This window comes from Anomaloglossus baeobatrachus, chromosome 9 (genome assembly GCF_048569485.1).
Source record: "Anomaloglossus baeobatrachus isolate aAnoBae1 chromosome 9, aAnoBae1.hap1, whole genome shotgun sequence".
Lineage (NCBI taxonomy): Eukaryota > Metazoa > Chordata > Amphibia > Anura > Aromobatidae > Anomaloglossus > Anomaloglossus baeobatrachus.
Window position 1 is genome coordinate 42,351,149 of NC_134361.1, and position 27,593 is coordinate 42,378,741.

The 27,593-nt window shown below is 46.8% G+C and overlaps 1 protein-coding gene across 1 annotated transcript in view; it reads left to right on the forward strand.

The window, feature by feature from the left end:
- The window catches only part of SPTBN4 (spectrin beta, non-erythrocytic 4), a 138,294-nt gene that overhangs the window by 39,183 nt on the left and 71,518 nt on the right, over positions 1 to 27,593 (forward strand). Inside the window, exons 14-19 of the mRNA XM_075323644.1 lie at positions 2,535 to 2,848; positions 3,565 to 4,124; positions 7,431 to 7,568; positions 9,158 to 9,914; positions 12,643 to 12,845; positions 15,280 to 15,370. Of these exons, the coding sequence (XP_075179759.1) occupies positions 2,535 to 2,848; positions 3,565 to 4,124; positions 7,431 to 7,568; positions 9,158 to 9,914; positions 12,643 to 12,845; positions 15,280 to 15,370 (2,063 nt within the window). The remainder of the gene's footprint in view (positions 1 to 2,534; positions 2,849 to 3,564; positions 4,125 to 7,430; positions 7,569 to 9,157; positions 9,915 to 12,642; positions 12,846 to 15,279; positions 15,371 to 27,593) is intronic.

The following is a 27,593-nucleotide window of genomic DNA, read 5'->3' on the forward strand; positions in this document are numbered from 1 at the left end:
CGGGCATTACCATGCTCGGGTGCTCTGTACTCATAACTAGTGATGAGCGGGCACTACCATGCTCGGGTGCTCAGTACTGGTAACTAGTGATGAGCGGGCACTACCATGCTCAGGTGCTCGGTAGTTGTAACTAGTGATGAGCGGACACTACCATGCTCAGGTGCTCAGTACCCGTAACTAGTGATGAGTGACCACTACCATGCTCGGGTGCTCAGTACTCGTAACTAGTGATGAGCGGGCACTACCATGCTTGGGTGCTTGGTACTCGTAACCAGCAGTCGGATGTGTTTGGGGAACTCGAGCATGGGTAAGATCTTCCAAGAAAATGCTGGAGTTCCCCATTGACTTCCATTATATTTAGGTATTCGAGTTGCGCCTGCCAAGCATCCAACTGCTTAGTACTTAGTACCACACCGTCTCCGCTGCCTCTGTGGCGCTTCGGTGCCGATGTACCAACAGCCATTTGATGAGGTCACAGGGATGATTTCATCACGCTGCTCTTCACCGGGCCCAGGGATGTTGGGCGCTCCTCTCCGGGGATGTGTGGCACTCCTTTCCGGGGATGTGGGGCGCTCCTCTCCGGGGATGACGGGCACTCCTCTCCGGGGATAACGGGCGCTCCTCTCCAGGAATAACGGGCGCTCCTCTCCGGGGATGGCGGGCTCTCCTCTCCGGGAATGTGTGGCGCTCCTCTCCGGGAATGTGTGGCGCTCCTCTCCGGGGATGTGGGGCGCTCCTCTCCGGGGATGTGGGGCGCTCCTCTCCGGGGATGACGGGCACTCCTCTCCGGGGATGACGGGCGCTCCTCTCCGGGAATAACGGGCGCTCCTCTCCGGGGATGGCGGGCGCTCCTCTCCGGGGATGTGTGGCGCTCCTCTCCGGGAATGTGTGGCGCTCCTCTCCGGGGATAACGGGCACTCCTCTCCGGGGATAACGGGCGCTCCTCTCCGGGGATGGCGGGCTCTCCTCTCCGGGGATGTGGGGCGCTCCTCTCCGGGGATGTGTGGCGCTCCTCTTCGGGAATGTGTGGCGCTCCTATTCGGGGATGTGGGACGCTCCTCTCCGGGGATGTGGGACGCTCCTCTCCGAGGATGATGGGCGCTCCTCTCCGGGAATGACGGCCGCTCCTCTCCGGGGATGACGGGCTCTCCTCTCCGAGGATGTGGGGCGCTCCTCTCCAGGGATGTGGGGCGCTCATCTCCGGGGATGTGGGGCGCTCATCTCCGGGGATGTGGGGCGTTCCTCTCCAGGGATGTCGGCCGCTCCTCTCCAGGGATGTGGGGCGCTCCTCTCCGGGGATGTGGGGCGCTCCTCTCCGGGGATATGGGGCGCTCCTCTCCGGGGATGTGGGGCGCTCCTCTCCGGGGATGTGGGGCGCTCCTCTCCGGGGATGTCGGGCGTTCCTCTCCGGGGATGTCGGGCGCTCCTCTCCGGGGATGTCGGGCGCTCCTCTCCGGGGATGTCGGGCGCTCCTCTCCGGGGATGTCGGGCGCTCCTCTCCGGGGATGTCGGGCGCTCCTCTCCGGGGATGTCGGGCGTTCCTCTCCGGGGATGTCGGGCGTTCCTCTCCGGGGATGTGGGGCGCTCCTCTCCGGGGATGTGGGGCGCTCCTCTCTGGAGATGTGAGGCGCTCCTCTCTGGAGATGTCGGGCACTCCTCTCTGGGGATGTGGGGCTGTCCTCTCCGGGGATGTGTGGGGCTGTCCTCTCCGGGGATGTGTGGGGCTGTCCTCTCCGGGGATGTGTGGGGCTGTCCTCTCCGGGGATGTGTGGCGCTCCTCTCCGGGGATGTGGTACGCTCCTCTCCGGGGATGTGGGGCGCTCCTCTCCGGGGATGTGGGGCGCTCCTCTCCGGGGATTTCGGGCGCTCCTCTCCGGGGATGTTGGGCACTCCTCTCCGGGGATGTTGGGCGCTCCTCTCCGGGGATGTCGAGCGCTCTTCTCCGAGGATATTGGGCGCTCCTCTGCCCCAGTCCCATTACAACAGTGTGGAAATGTATTCGCATCTGAAAGACTCATCTGCACAACTCTCTGTGGGCCGCATGTTGTGCAAGTCTGACCTAAGGGGTAATTTACACGGGCTGACTAGGAGCACTGAACAACTGTCGACCAGCTATTTGCTGATGGGTGGTCATTTAATAGGTCACACTTCTGTTCTCGGCAGCATGGCTCCCGTTTACACAGTACAATGTGCTACCGAAAACAATGATCTTTAGTGCAGCATTAAATCGTTTCACTTGATGAGCATTTTGTTCATTCGTCAGGTGATGCACAGCTGGTTTTCATGACCAGATTATCATTGTCAAGAGTTCCTAGGAATGCTCGATCCCGATAATCTTACAGTGTAAATGGTCCTTAGTACAGGTTAGTAATATTATGGTGGTGGACAACCCCTTTAAGGTCAAGCAAGGGTAAAATGAAGGCTACATATGGAATCTTTAAAAATCTAAGCAATAAACTATATAGCAGAACAAAGCTGATAAGATGCCTGTGCAGATTACTTTGCCTATTGAGAGATCACTTTATGTCATACAGATTACCAGCCTTGTGACCCCCAGATCATCTGCAACCGGGTGGAACACGTGAAGAGCTGCCTGGAAGGACTACGAAAGCAGGCGGAGAAGCGACGGGCCGAGCTGGAAGAATCAAAGCGTCTTTGGTGCTTTTTGCAGGAGGTGGAGGAGGCCGAGGGATGGATAAGAGAGAAAGAACAGATTCTTGCAACACCACAAAGTTATGGAAAGGATCTGAGCAGCATCCTACGACTGCTGAGCAAACACAAGATTCTGGTGGGGGAGATCGGAGGGAGATTCGCCATGCTGCAGCAGACCCTGCAAAAAGGGGAGCAGGTGAATACACAGTGCCCGTCGTCTGACCTGCTTGTGTTATTGGGGGATTCAAAGCTTTGATATTGATGGCTCAGTGAATCCATATGCCTTTTGAACTCCAAATTAATAAGATTTGTTTCACAAGCGCTCGGAAAATCAATACAGCACACACTCTTAGTATGGTATACTCAAAAAATTCTGGATCAGTGGAGGTTCGACTACTAACTCCCCAACCAATCATTTTGTAGTGTCTGTGCCTTTTATTGCAGCCCAGACCCATTACTGCAGTACCAGGATCATCCTTTATAACTGTATGGCGCTCCTGAGCCCTCAATCACCTGACTGTAGACTTATGCGAGTTTAACGTTCAGAACCACTAAGTCCGGGTTCACACAAGTATATTTCACAGAAGTCTGTATATGGACCGGGCTGGCGGCAGGTTTCCCAACCCCAACTTGCAGCCTCCTATGTTTCTTTGATACTGTATGATATGGATCATGAAACACGCATGTGTGATCCCAGGCTAATATTGATGAATTTGGTCACATGTACTAATAAAGGAGAATTATTTGAGTACACCATACTAAGCGTGTGTGCCGTATTGATTTCCCAAGCGCTCGTAAAACAAATCTTATTAATTTGGAGTTCAAAAGGCATAGAAGGAGGGTATTTCGCTCACAGAATAGAATATTTGGGTGCAAATAAAATAATTATGTTTTGCTTTTTCTGTGTACAAGGTGTTAACAAAAAGGCGAAGAGGAATGGCCGGACTTCGCCAGCGAATGCAGGAGGTGAAGCAGAAATGGGAAAACCTTGAGAAGGCTTCGAACGCTCATCAGCTGAAGCTGCAGGAGGCCTCCAACTTCCACCAGTTCAATGCAGACACGGTGGAGCTGGCCGGGTGGTTGCAGGACACCTACCGCCTGGTATCCAGTGATGATTTTGGACACGATGAGTTCTCCACCCAATCTTTGGTGAAGAAGCATCGAGCAGCCTCGGAGGAGATCGAGAAGCACAGAGCCACCGTGCTTGGCTTGAGAAAACTGTTGTCCGAACTGGGGGCCGAGTACCGAGACCAGGTGGACGTCCAGATCAGCATTGTGGAGGTGGAGCAGCTCTATGGGGAGGTGGTGGAAGTCGCCTCCTTACGAAGTCAGTGGCTTCAGGACGCCTTAGATGTCTACAAAATGTTCGGGGAGGTCAACTCCTGTGAGGTGTGGATAGATGAGAAAGAGCAATGGTTAGTGAAGATGGAGATCCCACAGAGACTGGAGGACGTGGAGGTCGTCCAGCACAGGTGAGGGCTCTACGTATTCACTGACATGGCCATAAATAGCTAAAATATACATGCTGTGGAGGGTTTATAGAGCCACGTGGATTGGTACCACACTGTATGTGGCTATATGGTCCTCCGTCTGACACTAATTCAATGCTTGTAGAGGAGAATACCTCTGAATACGGCATCGCCTATTCTGCAGAAATACTGTAAATGGCTAAATTGAGTGAGGGCCAGAAGATTTTATATTTATGTGTGCGGTATTTCACCCCGATACCACTTTTGGTCCTGTGTATGAGTACTAGGATTGCTTACATACTCCTTAACAGAGTTGAATGAGATTATTCTCTTTGTGCTTAAAGGGAACTTGTCAGTGACGATGTTCCTACTATAATAAGTGGTATGACTGTATACGTCTTAATCTGACAATAAAAATGATACCTGTTTTGTATTAATCCGATGAGCCAGTGCTGAGAAATCAAGCTTTAAAGCTGCATGCAAATTAGCCTGAAACTGAATTAGGGGCGTGTTAACGCTGAGTGTATTGACACGCCCCCAGTGCACTTCTAGGCTTATTTGCATTTGGCTTTGAAAGCTTGATTTCTCAGCGCTGGCTCATCGGATTACTAGAAAACAGGCATCGTTTTAATTGTTATACTAAGATCTTTCCAGGTGTAGCACTAATTTCAATAGTCAAATTGACCTGACAAATTCCGCAGCCCTTCCTACAAAAGGCAGTAAAATCCCAGGATTATATCATCCATCTTACATCATTTATAGCTCCTTGTTGAAAAAAGAAAAGCTAAAGATGCAGCACTGTAATATTTTAATTTTTCTGTGATTCTCGGGTAGGCCTATTTGTTTTTGGCTCTAGATTAACACAAAGCCACCTTTAGAGGGATCACATAGGCCCACCTCTAGAGGGTTGACCCAAGGCCACCTCTAGAGGGATGACCCAAGGCCACCTCTAGAGGGATGACCCAAGGCCACCTCTAGAGGGATGACCCAAGGCCACCTCTAGAGGGATGACCCAAGGCCGCCTCTAGAAGGATGACCCAAGGCCTCCTCTAGAGGAATGACCCAAGGCCTCCTCTAGAGGGATGACCCAGGCCACCTGTAGAGGGTTGACCCAAGACCGCCTCTAGAGGGTTGACCCAAGACTGCCTCTAGAGGGTTGATCCAAGGCCGCCTCTAGAGGGTTGACCCAAGGCCGCCTCTAGAGGGTTGACCCAAGGCCGCCTCTAGAGGGATGACCCAAGGCCGCCTGTAGAGGGTTGACCCAAGACCGCCTCTAGAGGGTTGACCCAAGACCGCCTCTAGAGGGTTGACCCAAGACCGCCTCTAGAGGGTTGACCCAAGACCGCCTCTAGAGGGTTGACCCAAGACCGCCTCTAGAGGGTTGACCCAAGACCGCCTCTAGAGGGTTGACCCAAGACCGCCTCTAGAGGGTTGACCCAAGACCGCCTCTAGAGGGTTGACCCAAGGCCACCTCTAGAGGAATGACACAAGGCCGCCTCTAGAGGGATGACACAAGGCCGCCTCTAGAGGGATGACACAAGGCCGCCTCTAGAGGGATGACACCAGGCCGCCTCTAGAGGGATGACACAAGGCCGCCTCTCGAGGGATCACACAAGGCCGCCTCTAGAGGGATGACACAAGTCCACCTCTCGAGGGAACCTGTTAATGAAGATTTTGTAGCAATATGATGTGCCAGCACCAAAAAATCAAGCATTGAAGAAACATGCAAATTAGTCTGGAGGTGCATTGGGGCGTGTCAGTAATCTGTCCACATGACCCCAGGTGCATTTCCAAGTTCATTTGCATTTGGATTGCAAAAACTCATTGGGAATTCCTATTTTCTTGATGATTTTCCCGTTGAATTTTTGCAGTTTTTGCAGTCTGGTTTTGATACTGCAAGCTCTGATAGTGAAAAGGATAAAGAATATAATAGATATCGGCCCGGTGAGCTACACGACGTGCAGTTGAGTATACCGGGGCTGTACGAGGGGCTGCTGATAAGTCTTTGGCTTTGTGATCTTTTTTTGTTTCTATGGTAACGAATGTTACATCACATGAAAGCCTTATGTGTCTAATATATGTTTTCAAAATGTGTTTGTTGCTTATGGCAACAGTGTTCTACGCACACGGGAAACCAAAATGGTCTAATGAAATTTTCACAGCAACTGAGAGCAGAGGAGGGATAAACTTCTTGTTTCTGCAAGGAAAATCCACGAAGGATATTCATGGTGATATGTCGCAGGCATTGGGGGATCAATGCCCTTCATATTCCACAGTTAAGGACTGGGTTGCCAAATTTAAAACAGGCCATTTCAGCCCCAATGATGAGGAACGTCCTGGACGACCGAGAGTGGTTGTTCCAGAGGTCGTCGATGCTGAGCACAACCTCATACTGGAGAATCCACGAATTTCAGCTAAAGCAATAGCAGACATCATGGGGATTTCCCGTGAACATGTTTGTGCTATTATCCATGAACATTTGGACATAAGGAAGCGATCTGCAAAGTGGGTCCCCAAATGTTTGACAACAGATCATAGAAGCAGGCGAGTGACAACTTCCCGGTCCATTTTTCAGCGTTTCCAGACTGATAAGAACTTCCTGGATCGACTGTCACTATGGAGGAGACCTGGATTTATTTGTATGACCCTGAAAACAAGGAGTAGTCACAAGAGTGGAAGCACAGTGGTTCTCCTCATCCAAAGAAGTTCAGGGTGGAAAAATTAGCCATTAAGGTGATGGCGTCTGTGTTCTGAGATAAGGAGGGCGTGCTGCTAGTGGACTACCTTCAAAAGGGTTCCACCATCAATGCAAGGTATTACATTGAACTTTTGGGCCAATTGAAGGCAGCTCTGAAGGCCAAAAGGCGCGGCAAGCTGTCCAAAGCAATCTTGTTCCTGCAAGACAACGCCTCCGCTCACACCTCACAAGCAAGCATGGCAAAACTGGCAGAGCTGGGCTTCCAGCTGGTTGACCACACACCTTATTCACCAGATCTAGCTCCCTCCGACTATCATCTGTTTCAAACCTGAAGAAACACCTCAAGGTACCAAATTTCACACCATTTCTGATGCTATGGCTGCTACCCATGCCTGGCTTGAGGCACAACCGAAATCCTTCTTTTTGCTAGGCTTACAGAACCTGGAATACCGATGTAAGAAGTGTGGTTACATCGGTGGAGAGTGTGTGGAATAAATGTAAAGTTTCATCATCCTATCTAGTTTCTTTCTGGGTAAAGCCAAAGACTTATCAGCAGCCCCTCGTATATAATGTTGTAAGTGACCCGGATTTGTCTTTTGTTTGTTTTTTAGATTCGAGAGTCTGGACCAGGAGATGAACAGCCTGATGGGCCGCGTGCTGGACGTCAATCAGATTGTGCAGCAGCTGCTGGAGGGGGCACATCCCAGCTCGTCGGAGGTCCGGGCCTGTCAGGATCACTTAAACAGCAGGTAAGGACCTTCCTTATATAAGGAGAGACTCGCAGATTTGTCCTGTCACATTTAATGCTCCTTACCCTGCAGCCGCTGACAGGTGATCTGTAAAGATCTAATGAGTATGGCCGACCATGTCCTCTTCTATCAGGGTGTTTAACATTCTATATTAAAGCTTAACTTCACCTACACCTAAATATTCAAGTGTGACCTCAATTAAGGGGACATTCCCATCTTCTCATATGGATAGTGTCAGATAGAGCTTGTAAATACAAGTAATTTTGCAATTTACGGCTTATTGAAATTTACAGCCATTCTTAAGATATTAAACGTTTTCTTTTGTTTACAGAACGTTGCCTTGGAGACCGACCACTGCTTTTAGACAGTAGAACATGAGCAACGCTTACAAGATCTTCGCTGTTGAGCTTATAGTGACTAGTCTGATGCCTGTCAGGATCCCTGGAGCGCTTGTTGATATATTAACACTCTTTGCCTAGGAGACCGACCACCACTGCCATCTAGCAGTGGTAGCCATACAAATGCAGTGCTTACAAGATCTTTTCTATTGAGTTTATAGGGACTAGTCTGAATCTCACCAGAATCCCTGGAGATATTAACACTCGTTGTCTAAGAGACCGACCACCCCTGCTGTCTAGCAATTGTAGCCATACAAATGCAGTGCTTACAGGATCTTTTCTATTGAGCTTATAGGGACTAGTCTGATGCTTGTCAGAATCCCTGGAGTGCTCATTTAGATATTAACACTCGTTGCCTAGGAGAACGACCACCCCTACCATCTAGCAGTGGTAGCCATACAAATGCAGTGCTTACAAGATCTTTTCTATTGAGCTAATGGGTACTAGTCTGATGCCTGTCAGGATCCCTTGAGCGCTCGTTGAGATATTAACACTGGTTGCCTAGGAGAACGACCACCCCTGCCGTCAATCAGTGGTAGCCATACAAATGCAGTGCTTACAAGATCTTTTCTATTGAGCTTATAGGGACTAGTCTGAATCTCACCAGAATCCCTGGAGTGCTTAATGAGATATTAACACTCGTTGTCTAAGAGACCAACCACCCTTGCTGTCTAGCAATTGTAGCCATACCAATACAGTGCTTACAAGATCTCTATTGAGCTTATAGGGACTAGTCTGATGCTTGTCAGGATTCCTGGAGTGCTTAATGAGATATTAACACTCGTTGTCTAGGAGACCGACCACCCCTGCTGTCTAGCAGTGGCGGCCATACGAATGCAGTGCTTACAAGCTCTATTCTATCACTGGAGCGCTGTGCTACTTCCCAGTCCTGGTCAGCTTCAGCAAAGTGCTTACAAGCCAGACTGCAGCGGTGGTCGGTCTCCTAGGCAACAAGTAATCTAAAGAAAAATCTTAATATTTCAAAAACAGGTGCAAATTTTAATAAGCAGTAAATTGCAAAAGTGCTTCTGTCCACAAACACTTTTACAAACAACACTCAACTACAAAGATGGGAATGACCCTTTAAGAGGAGATTACATTACCTATCAACCCAGGGGTAAACATTTATTGTCCTGTTTTGTTTGTAGTGTGGGTTTTTATGCCCTAACCACTGTTATTGTGTTGGACCAGGTGGAACCGTATCGTGGAGCTGGTGGAGCAGAGGAAGGAACAGCTCTCCTCCGTCCTTCGCCTGCAGAACTATTTCCTAGAGTGCAACGAGGTAAAGTCCCAAATCCGGGAGAAGAGGAAGACGATGGAGAGCTCGCAGTGCGGCAGCGGGGAGCTGGGCGGGGTTCTTGCCCTGCAGAGGAAGCTGTCCAACATGGAGGCCGCATTGGTGGCTCTGGAACCCAAGTTGGTCCAGTTACAGCAGGACGCGGAGGTTCTTGCCACCGGTCACCCGTCCCAGGCCATGGAGGTGCTGGTGCACTTTGAGGAGATCAGTAGTGAATGGGAAGCTCTTAAGAGAACATTACAGGGGTGCGAGGACTCCCTCACGGTGGCCAGCAAACTGCAGCAGTTCATTCAAGACCTTGACAACTTTCTCACCTGGTTGGTCAAAACCCAAACCGCGGTCGCTGCCGAAGAGCTGCCGTCCAACCTGTCCGAGGCGGAGAGGCTGCTAGGACTTCACGCATCCCTGAAAGAAGAGATCAACAGATACGAGGAGGACTACAACAAGATCCAAGCAGTCAGCGATCTGCTCAGCTTGGAGGAGGCCGACCTCCCGTACCTGTCCCTCCAGCAATGGCTGCAGAAGCTGGAAGTAGGGTGGAACAAGCTGATCCAGATGTGGGAGAACAGACGGGAGGTCCTGGTCCAGTCCCATATCTTCCATCTGTTCTTGAGAGATGTCAAACAGGCGGAGGCCTGCCTAAACAATCAGGTGAGACATTATTATTATTATAGCGCCATTTATTCCATGGCACTTTACATGTGAAAAAGGTATACAAAGTAGGGACAGGTACAATAATCATAAACTATACAAGGCACAGACTGGTACAGGAGGACGGAGGTCCCTGCCCACAAGGGCTCACAGTCTACAAGGGATGGGTGAGGATACAGGAGGAGAGAGGTCCCTGCCCACGAGGGCTCACAGTCTACAGGGAATGGGTGAGGATACAGGAGGAGAGAGGTCCCTGCCCACGAGGTCTCACAGTCTAGGGATGGGTGAGGATACAGGAGGAGAGAGGACCCTGCCCACGAGGGCTGACAGTCTACAGGGAATGGGTGAGGATACAGGAGGAGAGAGGTCCCTGCCCACGAGGTCTCACAGTCTAGGGATGGGTGAGGATACAGGAGGAGAGAGGACCCTGCCCACGAGGACTCAGTCTACAGGGGATGGGTGAGGATACAGGAGAGAGGACCCTGCCCACGAGGGCTCACAGTCTACAAGGGATGGGTGAGGATACAGGAGAGAGGACCCTGCCCACGAGGGCTCACAGTCTACAAGGGATAGGTGAGGATACAGGAGGAGAGAGGACCCTGCACACGAGGACTCACAGTCTACGAGGGATGGGTGAGGATACAGTAGATGAGGGTAGAGCTGATTGTGCGGCGCTGTATTAGACTGAGGGTTACGGCAGGTTGTAGGCTTGTCGGAAGAGGTGGGTCTTCAGGTTCCTTTTGAAGCTTGTCAGGGTGGGCGAGAGTCTGTTATGTTGTGGCAGAGCATTCCAGAGTATGGGGGAGGCACGGGAGAAATCTTGTATGCGATGGTGGGAAGAGGAGATGAGAGGGGAGTAGAGAAGGAGATCTTGTGAGGATCGGAGGTTGCGTGCAGGTAGGTACCGGGAGACTAGGTCAGAGATGTAAGGAGGAGACAGGTTGTGGATGGCTTTGTAGGTCATGGTTAGGGTTTTGAACTGGAGTCGTTGGGCAATGGGAAGCCAGTGAAGGGATTGGCAGAGAGGAGAGGTTGGGGAGTAGCGGGGAGAGGTGGATTAGCCGGGCACCATAGTTTAGAATAGATTGTAGGGGTGCGAGACTGTTAGAAGGGAGGCCACAGAGCAGGAGGTTGCAATAGTCCAGGCGGGAGATAATAAGGGCATGTACTAGGGTTTTTACAGCTTCTTGGGAAAGGAATGTACAGATCCGGGAAATGTTTTTGAGTTGGAGGCGACAGGAGGTGAAGAGGGCTTGGATGTGTGGCTTGAAAGAGAGATCAGAGTCTAGAGTTACCCCCAGGCAGCGAGGAAAGTGAGCAGCCATTGACATTGATGGATATGTCAGGTGGGGGGGATGAGTGAGGAGGAGGAAAGATAATGAATTCTGTTTTGTCCATGTTCAGTTTTAGGAATCGACATGGCGCCCTGTATTGTTCATAATTCTTTCACACCCAATCTTGTATTGCATCTAAAATGAAAAATAAAAGGTAACTTTGCCAATAACCTTTCTAAAATTGTCCTACCGTTTAGGGTCTGCAGCTGTTTTACAGACCTATGTGTCTCCATGGTAACAGACTACAAACAGACTGTGTAGTCTGATCCTGCCATGATGCCTCCTGCAATCTAGTCCTTCTTCCTACTAATAATATACCAAATGTATGGTAGGTAGAATTTGGGAACAAAGGGAATGGAGCGTGGCCTCACGATCAGATACAGGGATTGTTTGTGGTCTGTTGCCATGGAGACACATCATTGTGCAGGAAAACAAAACAGTGGGAAATTTTTAATGAAGACAAATTGGCAAAGTTTTTGTTTTGCATTATAGATGCATTGGCCAACTAAATAAAAGGTTGACTGAGGAGGAACGCTAACATAATCTGAAAAAAAAAAATCTGATCCAATGTAGCGCTGTTTTGGGATATGTGGTTATTCATGCTGCATATTTTCTAATTGGTCCTAAATAAGAAAAACTAATAGTTTATACCATCGGTTGTCTCTTTACCTTCTGAATCCTTTACCCACTGACTAGGAGAGAGGGAGGAGGGGGATGCAGCTGCAGTTTCTCGCACTATGTCTATGAGACTGGCTGCTGTGAGCGGAGAAGCAGACAGACAAAGTAACTTTGATATATATTTAAAAGGCTTTTCAGGCTGTCGGAAAACCCCTGTCCACTGGGCTGCAGCTGGTTTATAAAACACACTGTGCTTTACTCACTCTCCCCAGGTCCAACGCTGTTTATGCTGCTGCTCCTGGTGTCTTCTATTGCCTGCAGCGCTGACTCCCGTTGACACGCTGCAGCCAATTTGTAAACTCAGGAGCTCGTGCCGTCAAGTCTGGCAGAGCCATCAAGCTGACTGATTTGCTGCAGTGCTGAAAATGTACATCAGCACTACAGACAATAACAGATACTGGGAGCACTCAGGGCTGGACTCCGGGAGAGTGAGAAAAGCACAGCTTGTTTTGTTTTTTTTTTAGCAAACTGCAGCCAGGATGAAGGGGTTTGCCATAGAGAGGGAGGAGGGGGATGCAGCTGCAGCCAATCTCTTGCAGGAGGAGACATACTTTTGGCCCAGAGTGGATAACAGGCGCCATTTCAGGATAATGCTACTCACTGAGCAGATAGGGTAGAAATGATATACGTTTTTTAAAAGGTATACCATGGGATTACTAAAGAAAGAGGGAAAAACATAAGAATCAAACAATGAATTGTATTTTTATGCTTTGCAGGAATCGGCTCTGGCTCATGTTGAGTTGTCCCATACTGTGGAGGGGGTAGAAATGGCCATCAAGAAGCATAAAGATTTCCTAACCACAATGGAGATGAATGCCCAGAAAGTGACGGTGGCGGTGGAAGCGGGAGAGAGCTTGATACGACTCGGAAACGTTTTTGCAGATCGAGTTCAGGAGAGGATCGGAGCCATTCAGAAAAGGTGAGTGTGATGTCGGATGTGGGTTTATCCTTAGCGATGATGATGATGTGATTCAGCTCATTTTATATAAAGATCCAAATTCCGAGAGTCACAGATGTAAAACATAATGGTCACCATTAGAGGGAGCTCACTGCATACTGTAACTATAGAGTTCAATGTGTAAACAGTATGCAGGAAGCTCCCTCTAGTGGTGACTGCAGGTAACTACGGTCATAGTAAATCCATAGAGTTCAATGTGTAAACAGTATGCAGGAAGCTCCCTCTAGTGGTGACTGCAGGTAACTACGGTCATAGTAAATCCATAGAGTTCAATGTGTAAACAGTATGCAGGAAGCTACCTCTAGTGGTGACTGCAGGTAACTACGGTCATAGTAAATCCATAGAGTTCAATGTGTAAACAGTATGCGGTAAGCTCCCTCTAGTGGTGACTGCAGGTAACCACAGTCATAGTAAATCCACAGAGTTCAATGTGTAAACAGTATGCAGGAAGCTCCCTCTAGTGGTGACTACAGGTAACCACAGTCATGGTAAATCCATAGAGTTCAATGTGTAGACAGTATGCAGGAAGCTCCCTCTAGTGGTGACTGCAGGTAACTACAGTCATAGTAAATCCATAGAGTTCAATGTGTAGACAGTATGCAGGAAGCTCCCTCTAGTGGTGACTACAGGTAACCACAGTCATGGTAAATCCATAGCGTTCAATGTGTAAACAGTATGCAGGAAGCTCCCTCTAGTGGTGACTGCAGGTAACTACGGTCATAGTAAATCCATAGAGTTCAATGTGTAAACAGTATGCAGGAAGCTCCCTCTAGTGGTGACTGCAGGTAACTACGGTCATAGTAAATCCATAGAGTTCAATGTGTAAACAGTATGCAGGAAGCTCCCTCTAGTGGTGACTGCAGGTAACTACGGTCATAGTAAATCCATAGAGTTCAATGTGTAAACAGTATGCAGGAAGCTCCCTCTAGTGGTGACTGCAGGTAACCACAGTGATAGTAAATCCATAGCGTTCAATGTGTAAACAGTATGCAGGAAGCTCCCTCTAGTGGTGACTGCAGGTAACCACAGTGATAGTAAATCCATAGCGTTCAATGTGTAAACAGTATGCAGGAAGCTCCCTCTAGTGGTGACTGCAGGTAACCACAGTGATAGTAAATCCATAGCGTTCAATGTGTAAACAGTATGCAGGAAGCTCCCTCTAGTGGTGACTACAGGTAACCACAGTCATGGTAAATCCATAGCGTTCAATGTGTAAACAGTATGCAGGAAGCTCCCTCTAGTGGTGACTGCAGGTAACCACAGTGATAGTAAATCCATAGCGTTCAATGTGTAAACAGTATGCAGGAAGCTCCCTCTAGTGGTGACTACAGGTAACCACAGTCATGGTAAATCCATAGCGTTCAATGTGTAAACAGTATGCAGGAAGCTCCCTCTAGTGGTGACTACAGGTAACTACGGTCACAGTAAATCCATAGAGTTCAATGTGTAAACAGTATGCAGGAAGCTCCCTCTAGTGGTGACTGCAGGTAACTACGGTCATAGTAAATCCATAGAGTTCAATGTGTAAACAGTATGCAGGAAGCTCCCTCTAGTGGTGACTGCAGGTAACTACGGTCATAGTAAATCCATAGAGTTCAATGTGTAAACAGTATGCAGGAAGCTCCCTCTAGTGGTGACTGCAGGTAACTACGGTCATAGTAAATCCATAGAGTTCAATGTGTAAACAGTATGCAGGAAGCTCCCTCTAGTGGTGACTGCAGGTAACCACAGTGATAGTAAATCCATAGCGTTCAATGTGTAAACAGTATGCAGGAAGCTCCCTCTAGTGGTGACTACAGGTAACCACAGTCATGGTAAATCCATAGCGTTCAATGTGTAAACAGTATGCAGGAAGCTCCCTCTAGTGGTGACTGCAGGTAACCACAGTGATAGTAAATCCATAGCGTTCAATGTGTAAACAGTATGCAGGAAGCTCCCTCTAGTGGTGACTACAGGTAACCACAGTCATGGTAAATCCATAGCGTTCAATGTGTAAACAGTATGCAGGAAGCTCCCTCTAGTGGTGACTACAGGTAACCACAGTCATGGTAAATCCATAGCGTTCAATGTGTAAACAGTATGCAGGAAGCTCCCTCTAGTGGTGACTACAGGTAACTACGGTCACAGTAAATCCATTTCTATGTGGGTGGAAATACATAGTAAGAAATTAGGGGATATTCATACATGGGTAGGCTATCAGATTAATATGGGATTGGTGGGCGTTCGATCTCTGAGAATGAAGGGGTAGTAGCAGTACTGGCTTAGCTCTGCTTCCCGATCACTACCTTGCAGTATTCCCAGAGTAGATATTGTTAATAAATGTGTTTATAATAAACAGCTTCTCACTAGACGGGATTTTTGATGCCAACTAATACTTTCAATTTTTGTTCTTTAGGAGCCAACGTAACATGGCCCTGGCTCAGAAATGGCTGCAAAGACTGAAGGACCATCTCCAGCTGCAGCACTTTCTGCAGGACTGCAACGAGGTAAGACTCTATTGGTTTCCATGTTGAGTTTTCTGGGGTGTAAGCTGATTTTTCAGGGTAAATTATGGTGTGGTAGGAATATGAGGTGTAACTCCACGATTTACAAATTGCTGCTGCAAAACCCACAGAACAATTAGCATTTTTTGCTGCAGAAAATCTACATCAAATCCAGTGTATGTTCGTACCATAACTAAGGACAGCTCTATGTGCAAAACGCGTCGGTTTTCGCCTTCATGCAATATTATTACTCTAACTGGAACCTTTTATGCTGTACTAATAAACTGGTGAAGTTTTGTATCCAAGCGGCTAGACACCTGTGCTTGCTTTGTTTATATGTCCATTTATGCTTATGAGTGTGGTTACATTGCTAGTTTTTTTTCAGTTTTGATATATTTTTAACGGATTTCTGACAACCAATAGACTTTGAACATATAACTGTGCAATTGTGTTTTAGAATGGAGTCGAAGAAGCTCCTGGGAGCCGGCTGTCAGACACAGCCTGACTCCCCATCGAAAAGGCAGAGACTGTTTATTACCATCTCTGCCTTTCTGATCTCCCAAGTGGTTTGTATTCAGTATAGAAAGATCTGACAATGTTTCCTCTTCTGGGTGATTGCCAGGTGTCAAGATGGATCAGGATCTGCAAAGTACTAGCAGACCAAATTGCTGTTTCTAGCCTCGCGCCCATTAAAATGGAAACCGATTTTGTATGGAAAGTAAAACCCAATTTAAAATGTATTTTAATGGCCATTTCTGGAAATAGACACAGATTTTTTATTTTTATTTTTTAGGTGTTTTTTTTATAATATTACCCCAATGTCTGCAAAACAAAATAACAAAATAAAAACAATGTAAAAATGCCATAAAAATTATTTTATTAATAAAAATGTTAATATATAAAAAAAAAAATGCCTGGTCATAAATGGCAAAAAAATGGCTCCACCCTGCAGGGGTTAAAATCTGTTTTATGTGATTTTCCTGAAACTTTTCTGAAAGGCTGGATTCCAAAAATGATTTTCTGTATCATAGCTGCTGTGTGAAGCCGCGTTTTCACCTAGAAGCAATGCTTTTGTAGTACCAACAGGTGAAGAAACGTGGTTGTTTTTTTTTTCTCTTTACAGCATTTAGTAATTATTTATATACTTTGATAGAGCTGATGTTTATGGACGTGGTGATACGCACGTGTTTCTATCTTTATTATATGTATTATTTATTTTTAATTGGGGGAAAAAGAGGGGTGATTCGAAGCTTTTCTTTTTACTCTATGTTTTAGACTTGAACCCGCTATTGTCTAATATCTTTTTCTATATTAGAAAAAAATCAGTTCTCGCGTTAAATGCTGCTGTCAGAGATTGATAGTAGCGTCTAAGCAGCAATGGGAAAAGCTCAGCTGTACTCCCTGCTGTTAGAGGTTATCTACTGGGAAAGATGCAGGAGCTGGCTGTGTAACACAGCCATTATCTACTAGAAAAGATGCAGGTGCTGGCTGTGTAACACAGCCATTATCTGCTGGGAAAGATGCAGGTGCTGGCCATGTAACACTGCCATTATTTGCTTGGAAAGATGCAGGCTCTGTATGTGTAACAAAGCCATTATCCGCTGGGAGAGATGCAGGTGCTGGCTGAGTAACACAGCCATTATATGCTGGGTACGATTCAGGTGCTGGCTGTGTAACACAGCCATTATCTGCTTGGAAAGATGCAGGCTCTGTATATATAACACAGCCGTTATCTGTAGGAAAAGATGCAGATGCTGGCCGTGTAACACAGCCGTTATCTTCTGGGAAAGATGCAGGCGCTAGCTGTGTAACACAGCCATTATCTGTAGGAAAAGATGCAGATGCTGGCCGTGTAACACAGCCGTTATCTTCTGGAAAAGATGCAGGTGGTGGCCGTGTAACACAGTCATTATCTGTAGGAAAAGATGCAGATGCTGGCCATATAACACAGCCGTTATCTGTAGGAAAAGATGCAGGTGCTGGCCGTGCAACACAGACGTTATCTTCTGGAAAAGATACAGATGCTGGCCATGTAACACAGACGTTATCTTCTGGAAAAGATGCAGATGCTGGCCGTGTAACACAGCCATTATCTGTAGGAAAAGATGCAGATGCTGGCCGTATAACACAGCCGTTATCTTCTGGAAAAGATGCAGATGCTGGCCGTGTAACACAGCCATTATCTGTAGGAAAAGATGCAGATGCTGGCCGTGTAACACAGCCGTTATCTTCTGGAAAAGATGCAGATGCTGGCCATGTAACACAGCCATTATCTTCTGGAAAAGATACAGATGCTGGCCATCTAACCCAGCCATTATCTTCTGGAAAAGATACAGATGCTGGCCATGTAACACAGCCATTATCTTCTGGAAAAGATGCAGATGCTGGCCGTGTAACACAGCCATTATCTGTAGGAAAAGATGCAGGTGCTGGCCGTGTAACACAGCCGTTTTCTTCTGGAAAAGATGCAGATGCTGGCCGTGTAACACAGCCATTATCTTCTGGAAAAGATACAGATGCTGGCCATCTAACCCAGCCATTATCTTCTGGAAAAGATACAGATGCTGGCCATGTAACACAGCCATTATCTTCTGGAAAAGATGCAGATGCTGGCCGTGTAACACAGCCATTATCTGTAGGAAAAGATGCAGGTGCTGGCCGTGTAACACAGCCGTTTTCTTCTGGAAAAGATGCAGATGCTGGCCGTGTAACACAGCCATTATCTGTAGGAAAAGATGCAGATGCTGGCCGTATAACACAGCCGTTATCTTCTGGAAAAGATGGAGGTGCTGGCCATGTAACCCAGCCATTATCTGCTGAGAAATGTGCAGGTGGGTTAATATTATTTTGTCAGCATGTTGTCGGCAGCACATTCCTAGTTTACACGCGGTGATGTGCTTCCTACATCGATTTTTATGGTGGCAAAAACGTTCTATTTAAGCAATGAGTTGTCTTGTGTAAATAAACCTTAAGAGTGCAGACCCTTACAAAGCAAATTTATGTAATAATAATGGTTAAAAAAAGCAACAAAACAGGAAAAAATCCTTATAAATGTAACAGCCCATCCACACATTTGTGTTTTCGGTAAATATTCTATCCACATTCATCATGTACCTATCGTAGTCTATATATGTAGTATGTTCATGTGTGTTCTTATGGGGACCAATTGTCCGCCCATTATCACCCCCAAAAAAGTTAAAAAATGGCCTTTTTGATCTATAAAACTTTCCATTCTCCTCCGTCAGGCGCATATGGTTCATGGTTCACACATGTATGACGTCCGCTTTCCCAGCATATACGGCACACATGGGTCACATCATATTAGGGACTCGTGTGAATTATGCTGCATTAAAGAGGTGTTTCCAGAATTGAAAGATATCCCCTATTCTTACCAGGGGTCCCCGGGATCCTGAGAGCAGGGCTCTGTTTTTTTCTATCTGCATATGTTGTTATATACATTCTCATCAGTCGGAACCACAGCGATCAGTCGGAACCACAGCGATCAGTCGGAACCACAGCGATCAGTCGGAACCACAGCGATCAGTCGGAACCACAGTGATCAGTCGGAGCCACAGCGATCAGTCAGAGCCACAGCGATCAGTCAGAGCCACAGCGATCAGTCAGAACCACAGCGATCAGTCAGAGCCACAGCGATCAGTCAGAACCACAGCGATCAGTCAGAACCACAGCGATCAGTCAGAGCCACAGCGATCAGTCAGAACCACAGCGATCAGTCAGAACCACAGCGATCAGTCAGAGCCACAGTGATCAGTCAGAACCACAGCGATCAGTCAGAGCCACAGCGATCAGTCAGAGCCACAGTGATCAGTCAGAACCACAGCGATCAGTACATTGTGCCGAATTCTATGCCAAGGAGATAACTTTCAACTTTAGTAATACCCTTTTAAAAGGATGCTATCAGTTAAATCTAGTGTGTGTGTGTATATACATATATTTTTGTATTCTTTTTTTTCATATCATGATCTTTATTTAAAAAACACAATTAGTCATTAGTCAATTTTCACACCAACCAATGGTGCTTCTTTTTAGAGGCCCCTTTACACGCAACGATATCGCTAACGAGATGTCGTTGGGGTCACGGATTCCGTGCCGCACATCCGGCCTAGTTAGCGACGTCGTTGCGTGTGACACGTACGAGTGAGCGGTAACGATGCAAAATACTCAACAAATCGTTGATCGTGACACGTCGTCCATTTCCCAAATATCGTTGATGGTGCTGGATGCAGGTTGTTGGTCGTTCCTGGAACAGCACACATCGCTACGTGTGACATCACAGGAACGACGAACAACAGCGTACCTGCGTCCTCCAGCAACGAGGTGGGAGTGACTGTCATGCGGCTGCTCTCCGCCCCTCCGCTTCTATTGGACGCCTGTCGTGTGACGTCGCTGTGACGCCGTACGAACCGCCCCCTTAGAAAGGAGGTTGTTCGCCACCCACAGTGACGTCGCTAGGAAGGTAAGTATGTGTGACGGGTATTAGCGATATTGTGCGCCACGGGCAGCGATTTCCCTGTGACGCACAAACGACGGGGGCGGGTGCTTTCACCAGCGACATCGCTAGCGATATCACTGCATGTAAAGCGCCCTTTAGACTCACACTTCCTGTCCTTTCAGGAAGAGTTTTCAGCAGCCTCTTTATCATCAGAGGCAGGACTACAATGACATGTACCAACTCTATACACAGATGATAACACAGGATCCGCCAATCACAATAGATGATATCACAGTCACCTTTGCACATGCTCGTTAGATGCATCAGTACAAAAAAAATAGGGTCGGAGTCTGTTCATTGTGGCTAATGTACATGTGCATAGCTGCCAACAGTCCAGGATTCCGCAGCACTTTCACGATTTGGGGGAAATATTCCTCTGTGTTGGGTCAGAGCAAAGACTCCACTTGCTGTGTCCAATGACTCTCCTGACATTTTCACTGGTCCACAGCTCCTCCTCCCTTGAATCTATGGCTCAGGGCTGGGAATTTGCTGCTCTCTAGACTCACATTCAATGAAATAAACAATTCTTCTCTTTGGTTGAAATATACATTGTGTGCAGAATTATTAGGCAAGTTGTATTTTAGAGGATTTTTTTATTATTGATCAACAACTATGTTCTCAATCAACCCAAAAGACTCATAAATATCAAAGCTTAATATTTTTGGAAGCTGGAGTGGTTTTTTTTTTTAGATTTGGCTATCTTAGGAGGATGTCTGTTTGTGCAGGTAACTATTACTGTGCAGAATTATTAGGCAACTTAATAAAAACCAATTATATTCCCATCTCACTTGTTTATTTTCACCAGGTAAACCAATATAACTGCACAAAATATAGAAATAAACATTTCTGACATGCAAAAACAAAACCCCAAAAAATGAGTGACCAATATAGCCACCTTTCTTTATGATGACACTCAGCAGCCTACCATACATAGATTCTGTCATTGCTTGATCTATTTACGATCTACATTGCGTGCAGCAGCCACCACAGCCTCCAGACACTGCTCTGAGAGGTGTACTGTTTTCCCTCCCTGTAGATCTCACACTTTGAGGGACCACAGGTTCTCTATGGGGTTCAGATCAGGTGAACAAGGGGGCCATGTCATTATTTTTTCATCTATTAGACGTTTACTGCCCAGCCACGCTGTGGAGTAGTTGGATGCATGTGATGGAGCATTGTCCTGCATGAAAATCATGTTTTTCTTGAACGATACCGACTTCTTCCTGTACCACTGCTTGAAGAAGTTGTCTTCCAGAAACTGGCAGTAGGTCTGGGAGTTGAGCTTCACTCCATCCTCAACCCGAAAAGGTCCCACAAGTTCATCTTTGATGATCCCAGCCCATACCAGTGCCCCACCTCCACCTTGCTGGCGTCTGAGTCGGAGTGGTGCTCTCTGCCCTTTACTGATCCAGCCTCTGGCCCATCCATCTGCCCATCAAGAGTCATTCTCATTTCATCAGTCCATAAAACCTTTGAAAAATCAGTCTTAAGATGTTTCTTGGCCCAGTCTTGACGTTTTATCTTATGTTTCTTGTTCAGAGGTGGTGGTTTTTCCACCTTCCTTACCTTGGCCATGTCCCTGAGTATGGCACACCTTGTGCTTTTTGATACTCCAGTAACGTTGCAGCTCTGAAATATGGCCAAACTGGTGGCAAATGGCATCTTGGCAGCTTCAGGCTTGATTTTCCTCAATTCATGGGCAGTTATTTTGCGTCCTTTTTGCCCAAAAAAGGCACAACTTGCGACCCTGTTGGCTATTTGCCATGAAACGCTTGATTATTCGGTGATCACACTTCAAAAGTTTGGCAATTTCAAGACTGCTGCATCCCTCTGCAAGACATCGCACAACTTTGAACTTTTCAGAGCCCGTCAAATCTCTCTTCTGAACCATTTTGCCAAAGGAAAGGAAGTTGCCTAATAATTAAGCACACCTTATATAGGGTGTTGATGTCATTACACCGCACCCCTCCTCATTACAGAGATGCATCACCTGATTTACTTAATTAGTAGTTGTCTCTCAGCCTATACAGCGTGGAGTAGGACGACGTGTATAAAAAGTATCATGTGATCAAAATACTCATTTGCCTAATAATTCTGCACACAGTGTAGTCTCAGGGGATTCCAGCACCCAACTTGTATCATTGTAGGCGGTAACAAAACCTTCGAGCCACAGGCTGCACTGACAGGTATAGGGAATTATAGGAGAATGTGGTCTACATGATTGCGCAGTGAATTCTCATAAATTACAGGCAGATTGTACTGGTACATAGAGGTACATCTCTATACACAAGTGTATTTCTATGTATCTGTATGGTAATGGGAAAATAAAAGTCAGATTTTTTTTTTTCATCCTATAAAATTACTAAAAAATAATGAAAAACAATTACAATGACACAAATCAGCAAATATCATGGACGTATTTGGTTTTTGTGTAACTACCTATAAAATACAGTAATTACCGTAGTATATTTATGATGATCGGCAAATGGCACTATTGATTATTTTCTATATTACACCAATCAAATGGTAATAAAAGTGTGAGGCCGTATTCACACATAGTATAAAAGCTGCATTTTTCTTCTTCTCCTCTTTATCTGCAGGAGTTGGCACCAAACTACTCAATCGCAATTTTCTCTGATTATTGTATTTTTATACATTTTATTTATTATTTATAATTATTATTATTATTATATATTTTCCATTCAGATTTAAAGCAGCGTTTTGCACTTAAAAATGAAATGGTGTTTGGGTTTTTTTTCATGCTTTTTTTCAGGTTCCACATAGAAGCTTATAGAGGAAAAAAATGCACAATTCAGCAGCGTCTTTAGATGACAAAGTGCCAAATTTTCTTTAAATCACATTTGCTTGGATATTTAGGCTGTGTTCACACATAGCATAAATGCTGCGGATGTTTCCGGTTCATTTTTTAGGCTTAACTGTCTAAACAAAATGTATCCAGTTTCTACAAACTCTGGCCCGCTATGCAACTAAAGACGCTGGTGAATTGGGTTTTTTTTGGTGTTTTTTTATCCTCTATAGGCTTCAATGTGGAATTTGGGGAAAAAAAATGCAGGTAATAAAACACAGTATTTTAAATGCAAAATCAAAGCTTTTCTGTACTATAAAAAAATACTTAATAATGTTGCTTGTAATCTGCACCAAAAACACATCAAATAAGGGGAAAGAGGCTAAAATGCAATAAAGGGGGCTTTACACGCAGCGATATCGCTGGTGTAAGAACCCGCCCCCGTCGTCTGTGCGTCATGGGCAAATCGCTGCCCGTGGCGCACAAAATCGTTCAAAGCCATCACACGGACTTACCTGGCTAGCGACGTCGCTGTGTCCAGCAAACTGCCTCCTTTCTAAGGGGGCGGTTCGTGCGGCGTCACTAAGCGGCCGCCCAATAGAAGCGGAGGGGCGGAGATGAGCGGCCGGAACATGCCGACCACTTCCTTCCTTTCTCACTGCGGGCGGCCGCAGGTAAGCTGTAGTTAGTCGTTCCCGAGGTGTCACACGTAGCGATGTGTGCTGCATCCGGAACAATGAAAAACCTGCGTCCTCAACAATCAACGTTTTTTTGAAAATGAACGACGTGTCAACGATGGACGATTTGGTGAGTATTTTCCATCATTAACGGTCGCTCGTTGGTGTCACACGCAACAACGTCGCTAACAATGCTGGATGTGCTTCACGGAATCCGTGACCCCGGCGATACATCGTTAGCTACGTCATTGCGTGTAACGGGGCCTTAACTTGAGAAGATTGCTAGGCTGTGTGCCCACGATCAGTGTCAGCAGCGTTTTGGACTGAGAGTGTTTTCGCTGCATCCAAAACGCCGCGTTGTACGGTACAAGTACAGTGGATGGGATTTATAGAAATCTCCTGCCCACTGTGCGTGTATGGCCCGCAGCGAAAATTGACCTGCAGTGCGGCTTTCCGAGCCGCGGCAAGTCAGTTATTTGCTGTGGAGTCGTACGCGTCTTCCGTTAGGAGAATACAAGTGAGAGACCACAGCGCACTGAGTCCTGATCATGGGTACGAGCACCTGCGGCCCCTTAGGTCAGGACCTGCAGCGTCCAGGGTGCAGTGGGTCCTGATCGTGCCACATACAGGAAGTAAAAGTATAAAAAAGACCCAGTAGTCAGTGTGAAATTACTAAATTTTGATTTTTTTTTTTTTTTAATTTTATTTATTTATTTTTTTTAATTTATTTATTTTATTACATATTGTGTGTGATCTGTTAAAAAAAAAATACTAAAAATAAGAAAAACAAACAAAAACCCAAGTCTGATATAAATATTAGGTTGTTTTGTGATGCTGTTTTCCTTTAACAACCTCGGTGTCTCCTCACCTTTTCCTCCCCCGGCCCTGCTCCGTCTCCCTGGTATGTGATGTTCTGCTCGTGATTCGGATGTACAGCTTTATGGGACTTGTCAGGCGGCATCTTGTAACAGATGACAGCACAATCTGTCCTCTCAGCCTGATGTGTTTTTTTTTCTTTTTTTTTCGGAGACCTCAGATACTTCAGCCAATCTCTTCGTAATCATCTACCAAAAAATATTGCATATATACAGTACACACCAAATGTTTGGACACACCTTCTCATCTCTAGAACAACTGTTAAGAGGAGACTTTGTGCAGCAGCCTTCATGGTAAAATAGCTGCTAGGAAACCACTGCTAAGGACAGGCAACAAGCAGAAGAGACTTGTTTGGGCTAAAGAACACAAGGAATGGACATTAGACCAGCGGAAATCTGTGCTTTGGTCTGATGAGTCCAAATTTGAGATCTTTGGATCCAACCACCGTGTCTTTGTAGAAAAGGTGAACGGATGGACTCTACATGGCTGGTTCCCACCGTGAAGCATGGAGGGGGAGGTGTGATGGTGTGGGGGTGCTCTGCTGGGGACACTGTTGGGGATTTAATCAAAATTGAAGGCATACAGAACCAGCATGGCTACCACAGCATCTTGCAGCGGCGTGCTATTCCATCCGGTTTGCGTTTAGTTGGAGCATCATTTATTTTTCAACAGGACAATGATCCCAAACACACCTCCAGGCTGTGTAAGGGCTATTTGACTAAGAAGGAGAGTGATGGGATGCTACGCCAGATGACCTGGCCTCCACAGTCACCAGACCTGAACCCAATCGAGATGGTTTGGGGTGAGCTGGACCGCAGAGTGAAGGTAAAAGGGCCAACAAGTGCTAAGCATCTCTGGGAACTCCTTCAAGACTGTTGGAAAACCATTTCCGGTGACTACCTCTTGAAGCTCATCAAGAGAATGCCAAGAGTGTGCAAAGCAGTAATCAAAGCAAAAGGTGGCTACTTTGAAGAACCTAGAATATAGGACATATTTTCAGTTGTTTCACACTTTTTTGTTAAGTATTTCATTCCACATGTGTTAATTCATAGTTTTGATGCCTTCAATGTGAATCTACAATATTTAGAGTCATGAAAACAAAGAAAACTCTTTGAATGAGGAGGTGTGTCCAAACTTTTGGTCTGTACTGGATGTATTTATATATATAATATATATATATGAAATGATAGTGGTGTATCTGTGGCCGAACCCCAGTGATCCATCAGTTGTCATCTATCCTGTGGACAGATCGCGATGTCTTACAGGAGTAATCCTTTACTTCTTCTAGAACAGTTTTCTAGGTTTTCTACAAATAAAACAAAACCCAAGCAACAATTGCACTTTTTATTTTTTTTTTTACCCTTTCACTCCACTTTTTATAGTGCAATATATGGAAAATTAAATTCTGCCATTCAAAACTACAACTAATACAATTATGGCTTTTGGAAGATGAAGAGAGAAAAATTGAAAGTAAAGAAACCAACCCAATAATTGTCCATAAAGGAAAAGTGTTTACGGTGCACTTTTGGGATCTTATTTCTCATTTCTCCCTTTAGTAGCAATGATGTGTGCAGTCACATGCTCACTGGTCGCCGTCGTCTGCCGTTTTCCACAGCGCTTGTGTGCGCTGCAGCGTCACATTGACCGCATTTGTAACCTGCCGGATCACACATTGTCTTCTCAGTAGGAGTCTATGAAACTAAGGAACAAGCCCTCTAATTTTTTGCACCTTCCAGATGTGTCCATGTACGGATCTGACGAGGCCTGGGGGGGGGGGGGGTTACTTGTCACCGATCCGGTGTATGGGGTGTGATGTCACAGCATCCAGGCCCGGTTCCGTGACCTCGGCAGTGTCAATAAAATGGGGGATTGGTGCTGGAGATGATGAGAGTTATTCATGACGCCACCTGTGGTATGCGGCTAACATAGGTGCTGCCGCTGCGGGAGGTATCCTCTGGCGTAGATGGTAGCGCAGCTTCGTTGGTGCAGCTCTCCACAGGCAGAGCTCAGGCCCCAGGGATGTTGGGAGTAGTAGTCTCCTGCTGCCGTGCAGCTAAGGCGAGGCTAGGGTGTGGGAAGGATTGGATGACACAGGGGTTGCAGTCAAAGTTCTTTACGCACTGAAGTATCACCACCTCTAGAATTCTGAGCTCCGCTGTCATGGGCTACCGCCGATCCCGGATAGTTTGGAGGTCAAGGCTGGTGCTTCCTTCTGTGTGTCCTTCCTTGTGGTAGTCCCGCCACCACAGCACCTGGTCAGTGGAACGTGTCACGGGTGTCTTTCGCACTCCTCGTGAGCCCGGGATTCCCCTTTCTGTTTTGAGAACCCGGGTCGAGCTCTCTCGCTCCAGACCACAGGACCCTGGCTTTTCTGTGAGCACTTCTCCAGTCCTTGACCATTCACAGTTGCTTCCCTTTTCCTTCTTTGTTGGTGTGTCGCCTTGCTCCCCCTAGATGTTGCTCCACTCCCTCGGTGGGCAGAAGTCCATACCTTTGATGGCCACCTCTAGCACCCTACCCCAGCCCAGTCCCAGTGGGAGGGCAACTAACTGTGTGTTGTATGGATTGTGGTGGTTACCGGCGATGACCTCCTGTGTAACCGGGATGAATACCGCACCACAGCAGAGGTGCAGTACCCTGTGGCGCCTGAAGCCTCAGGGGCGCCACACTCCCCCCCCCCCCCCCCCCCCCACACCCACCCACAGAGACTCCCAGCACATCCGCGGGCTGGAAAGACAACAATACAGTGGAACAACCGCAAAAATTTGGTTATGCTGGAAAACAGTAACATTTCTGCTCTTTATGGGAGGGATAGTTTCATGAACGTTACAAACTCTTAAGGCCAATTTACACACAACGATATCGCTAACGAGATATCATCGGGATCACGGTGTTAGTGACGCACATCCGGCCTCGTTAGCGATGTCGTTGTGTGTGACACCTTTTTGCGATCAGTAACTATTGCAAAAAGGTGTCAAATCGTTCGTCGTGTACACGTCGTTCATTTTCAAAAAATCGTTCCTCATTTGGAAAGCAGGTTGTTTGTCGTTCCTGCGGCAGCACACATCACTATGTGTGACACCGCAGGAACCAGGAACAACATCGTACCTGCGGCCGCCGGCAATGAGGAAAGAAGGAGGTGGGTAGGATGTTCCGGCCGCTCATCTCCGCCCCTCAGCTTCTATTGGGTGGCCACTTAGTGACGCCGCTGTGACGCCGAACGAACCTCCCCCTTAAAGGAGAGATTGGTCGGCGGCCACAGCGACGTCGGTGAACAGGTAATTGCGTGTGACGCTGCCGTAGCGATATTGTTCGCTACGGCAGCGATCACCCCTTGACGTGCCACCGACGTGG